The following is a 5,222-nucleotide window of genomic DNA, read 5'->3' on the forward strand; positions in this document are numbered from 1 at the left end:
TAAATTGAAACTATGAATGAATGTGAAACTTCCGAAATGAAATTTTTTCAAAAATTTAATTAAATATTAAAAATTTGGATTAATATGAAACTTCTGAAATACAAAGAGAGTAGAGGGTAAAAAAAATGTAAAAATGTTATTTTTATGTGCTTTGGGTGACCAACGTAGAGGTGAGGGGGTAAGTACTAGATTTTTCCAAATTATTTTGGCCTCTTTAACATTTAGGCCAAGGATAATAATTAGTGAATTTATGAAATTGACACATATATCACTTACAATATAAAACTATTTTACATTGACATCTAATAAAAACTCATTACTTTGCCACATCACCCCATAATTTTATGGTCTTTGGTAACTTATCATGTGGCATGAAGATATGGTGGCATTTCATAGGATATTGGTGTAGAGATGGCAACGGGGCTGAGCAGAGCGGAGAAATTCTGGACCCGTTCTCATTTTTTAGCGGGTGTGAAATTTAAACCCTCATCTCCGCTCGGGGATGAGTTTTGAATTTTTTTAGCCTAAACCCATTTATATATATAAAATTATAAATTTAAAAATCATATGTATTAAAATAAATATAATAAAATAATTATTTTAAGACATTAATAAAATAAAATAAAAAGTATTTTTTATAGAGATGAGATTATAATTTTTAATATTTAAAAAAATATTAAATATATTAAATATCTCTATGTATATAAAATTTAAAAATTACAATAATATTACTAGCGGACGGGTTCGAGTGCGGGTGCATGGTAGATATCAAACACCTTAAACCTGTCTCTGCCCTCAAATTTTAATTTTCAGAAAAACCCATACCCAATTAAAACGAATTTTTCCCGTCCAAATCAAAATAGTTTTGAGTGGGTATCCATTGGTGCTAATTATATTGTCATCTCTGTATTGGTGTAAAATGCCAATAGTATATATAAAGAATAGGTTAAAAAGGTAAATTGTTTTTCACATAAATTATGAGTAATAAAGTAATTTCTCGATGGAATATAAGAGTTTGAGAGATAAGGGCTGTGAGTTTTTAACTTCTCCCACAAACATTTTAAAGTCATGAAACTCAATTAGAAACTAGTGTTTTGTCTGATTTCTTCATAAGCACCAATGAACATTTAAGAGACTGACAAGAACTTAGCTAGAAATAAATTTTATTTATTTTATCTTGATTGATTTGAAAAACTCTCATACATCAGAAATTAATCCATACTGGGATCAAAATTCATGATGGAATAGTCATAACCAGCCAAGAAAATTTAGCCTAAAATAGAATGAATCTCCATTTTCCTAAGAAAAACATGACATTCAAATTAGTTTTCAGAAAATAGTTCATTAGAATCAAGGTTTGAAAATCGGACAGGATCAACCGGTCCAACTGATTCAATCGAATTGACCTATCATCTAGTCTAAACTAATTAAAAAATCGTTCGTAAATAAAACATATAATCTGTTATAAACCGATACAACCAGAAAAAACCAACGGTTTTCTGGTTCAGATGGATTTAACAAAAAATAATATTTTAAAAAGAAAAAAATAACATTGTTGCATATGATTGATTACACAAATTGGCAATAAATTTTATAGATATAGGAAGGTGATGTACCATGTGATTTCAGCTTTGAATTTACTAGAACATCGTTAAAACCTTAATCCCATTTGATGTGTAGAATTAATAAAAACAACCGGCATCTTTGAAAATGATAAAGTATGCAATTTTTGAAGTGTATGTGTGTAATGGTTTCCAAAAATAATTCATTCATCTTGAGACTTGAGTAGTGAGATTTAAATACCATGAACTTTTTGTACTGATTTCCAAGAATGTTAAATACCATGAACTTTTTAAATACCATGAACTTTTTAAAAACATACAAGGTTAATTAATGTTTTTAATTATAAAAATTCAACTATTTCGACTTTTCATATACTATTGCACAATATTTTGATAAAAACCCATGGTATTTTATTTGCCACCTGAGCCATGAGACTAAATATATATTACCTAAGATGATTATTAAAAATATAAAAATATTAGTATTTAATAACACCTGTTCAGCCGTTGAACCTTAAATCCATGTCTTTTCCAGTTTAATGTCCAGTCCAATTTTCTAAATATTGATTAGAATTATAATATAGAGCCGTATTAGTCCTCTATTGGATACTACTTTGGATGTTAATATTTTATTTAAAGGACTAATGTTTCTCAAAGTTGGTAATTGAGAATATTTTTTCTTTTACTTTTTACTGAGGACTGGATAGAATCCACATTTTTCCTAAGAAACTATAATGATTCATTACTTTAAAGAGAATTAGAAATAATTGCAGCCATTTGTGTATCTTTTTACCTTTGCATTTTGAAACTCTTTAATTGAATAAAAAATATTTAAATTTAATGTTTGTAGTTTAAGATAAATAAAGTGACATATTGATGTAATATGTGATATGAGATTTTGGTGTCACGTGGTACTGAATTGTCACATCATCATCTAATGAGTAGTTGTCACATGACAAAAATATAAAACAAAACATAATTACATAAACTAGAAGGAGGAAAAAAATTATTCACTATTGAAATGAAAAAAAAATATTAATTTCAGTTTTTAACTTCAACTACTGCATATTGAACTAGATTCACTTTTTTTTATAATAAATGTTATCTTCATGTTTTTTTCTTTATCTTTATTGTCAATGCTACTCTACAATTATTTCATTGTAAAGCATATGTGTAACACATTTTTTCATAGTTCATCAATAACAAAATTGTATAATATAGATTCAAAAATTAGAGCGTTTATATTAGAGATGACAATTAGTAGAATCCATAATAATTTTACCATAAAATTTATATTAAGCGATTCAAACTATTGTATATCCTTTTTAATAATAGCTATTCATGAGTTACGCATATGAAATATCATAGCTTTCATGTAGATCATGTTAGTAACAATGGATATTCAATGCATTCTTCGTGGTAGAATGTTTATAAAAAGACTTTAGTCTCTTTATTTCATTCCTTTATTCAAAAAAATATACCATCTATACTGAAAAAAGTAAGAACTTGAAAGAACTAAATACATTATTTGTTTTATTTTTTGAAATTACACCATCGTTTGTTTTATTTTTTTTGTCTTTATAATGCTACAAGCATCTATTGAATCCTAATAACATGACACTTATAATGCGACAACTTAGTGACACGTGACATGTCAAGTCAGTATGACACATCATCTAAGTTAAATGAAAAAATGATATCAAATAATAAAATAAGGAGAATCTTAAATTATAAAGATTAAATCTAAATATATATTTTTGAATGACTAAAAGTTTATTTATTACATAATCTAAAATAAATAATTTTATTTTTCAATAATTTAAAAATTATTTTTAAAAAAGTATAAGCAATTTGAAGTTTGTCCGACAAATATTTCAGAGATATAAAACATTGTTGATGTGGAGATAAAGCCACTATTTTATTTTTTATTTTTTATGAGGACAATGTTTGATGTGAATTCCCAAATAAACAAACGTTTGCATCTGTTTGTGACACAAATGTTCACAAAGAACACATATTTTGTTATGTGACCAAAACATTTAGAAGCTGTCATGTCTTGAACTTGAGATCATAGAATGCATATTACACCTTTGTTTACAAATTATCCATGGTAACTACACAATGAGTCAACCAGAGATTATTTGAATCACAAACAAAAACACTAACTAATTTCTCTTTAAAACGCATTATTTTAACACCGAACGAGTACTATGAAGGAGATTTAGGATTTCTCCTCTGCTACTAATATTTTCTTCTGTAATATATTAACTACTAACATTTGTCTATAGAAAAATAAAAAAGTAATAGAACTACTAAAATAAATTTTGAGTATATATTTGAACTCTAAATTCCACATTTCCATAGGCTTAATCTCCATCACACTCTTTGTGCTGCTAAGAAAGCATTAAAATCTTCTCTAGCCTTTCTCAAACGAGGACTAATGCAAGAAACTGGAGATGTTGGGTAAGATGGAGAAGATGACAATGAAAATCGAACATGGCGCGGCGATGCTTCGAATTTTCTACCACTCCCTCTAGCTGAACCATTTTTCAAAACCCCTTTAATGTTTTTTTCATAAACAAAAGATGCAGCCATAGGTGAATCTACTTCAATATCACCACATTTCATCAATTCTAATGGAAGATCAAAGTAAGAGTTATTGGAATCTCCATCATTCTCATGAGACATAGCTGCAGAAGCCCAAGAACCACATTCAAAATTCTCCAATGAAACTGTTCTAGAAATTTCAGCTACTTTTTGTGACACTTCTTTTTTTGTTTTAATTTGCTTAAGCTTAACTTTACCAACAAAGTTAGGAAGATAAATGCATAGAGCATTGCATTTGAATCCATAGTCATTTTCTGATGTTTTCATGCTCTTAACACTCTTAGGACTATTTTCCTTAGCATCTTCATTTTTTGGGGAAGTACCAAAATGCCACTCCCATTTTTCATACTCTTTTGCACTTACTTTATTCAACCAATGATCAAATTCTTCTAAGGAAGAACTTTCTCTTCCATCACCACATGATTTGCTCTTTCCAAATTGTGCTTCTTGAAGATAATTTTGAAGCTTGTTGGTCACATTAGTAGCTTCTTGAGATTGTGTTTCCGGGCTGCCGCCTTTCGATTTCTTAACCGAAGCGAACCGGGGCGACGAGTTAACTGAATTTGGAAGACTCAAGTTTAAAAATCTTGACTTTGGAGGTTGTAATGTTGGAGGGTGAAAATGTGTAGGGGATAAAGAAGTTGTGATTATAGTTGGCAAATTTGTAGCAACTTGGTACTCTTGTAATTTGATTAGTGAATCTTTCAATGAAAGTGGATCCACTACAATCTGTTTTTCTTTTTGAAAGCTTTCCATGATTGAGAGGGATATAATGTTTGATGAAATATAAATTTTTGTCTCAAAAGTGAACAAGGATTTGTGGAAGGTTAAAGAGTAGGTCACTATTTATAAAGAAGAGACATGAAATGTTAAAAAAATTGTGCATTGCTTGCATGATCATTCACATCTTAATCGTGAGGACCATGTTCTCTATTTAGTAGTTAATTATTTGTTTTTTCTTTAGGTATAGTTGACTTATTGTATTATATTATATGAGCAATAAACAGAAGAAAAAAAGCTCTGTGATAATACTATGGTCAATTGTCCCTTTTA

At 28.5% G+C, this 5,222-nt stretch overlaps 1 protein-coding gene across 1 annotated transcript; it reads right to left on the reverse strand.

The window, feature by feature from the left end:
- Window positions 1-3,579: 3,579 nt before the first annotated feature.
- Window positions 3,580-4,973, reverse strand: LOC101496468 (uncharacterized). The gene has a single exon (XM_004488195.4). It carries the CDS (start codon window positions 4,923-4,925, stop codon window positions 3,939-3,941), a length of 987 nt encoding a protein of 328 aa, XP_004488252.1. The 5' UTR covers window positions 4,926-4,973; the 3' UTR covers window positions 3,580-3,938.
- Between the last annotated feature and the right edge of the window lie 249 nt (window positions 4,974-5,222).

Source organism: Cicer arietinum, chromosome 1 (assembly GCF_000331145.2).
Source record: "Cicer arietinum cultivar CDC Frontier isolate Library 1 chromosome 1, Cicar.CDCFrontier_v2.0, whole genome shotgun sequence".
Lineage (NCBI taxonomy): Eukaryota > Viridiplantae > Streptophyta > Magnoliopsida > Fabales > Fabaceae > Cicer > Cicer arietinum.

Bases quoted from the DNA above. Each gene is read 5' to 3' on its own strand.
- LOC101496468 (XM_004488195.4), bottom strand. From the start codon at position 4,925: ATGGAAAGCTTTCAAAAAGAAAAACAGATTGTAGTGGATCCACTTTCA.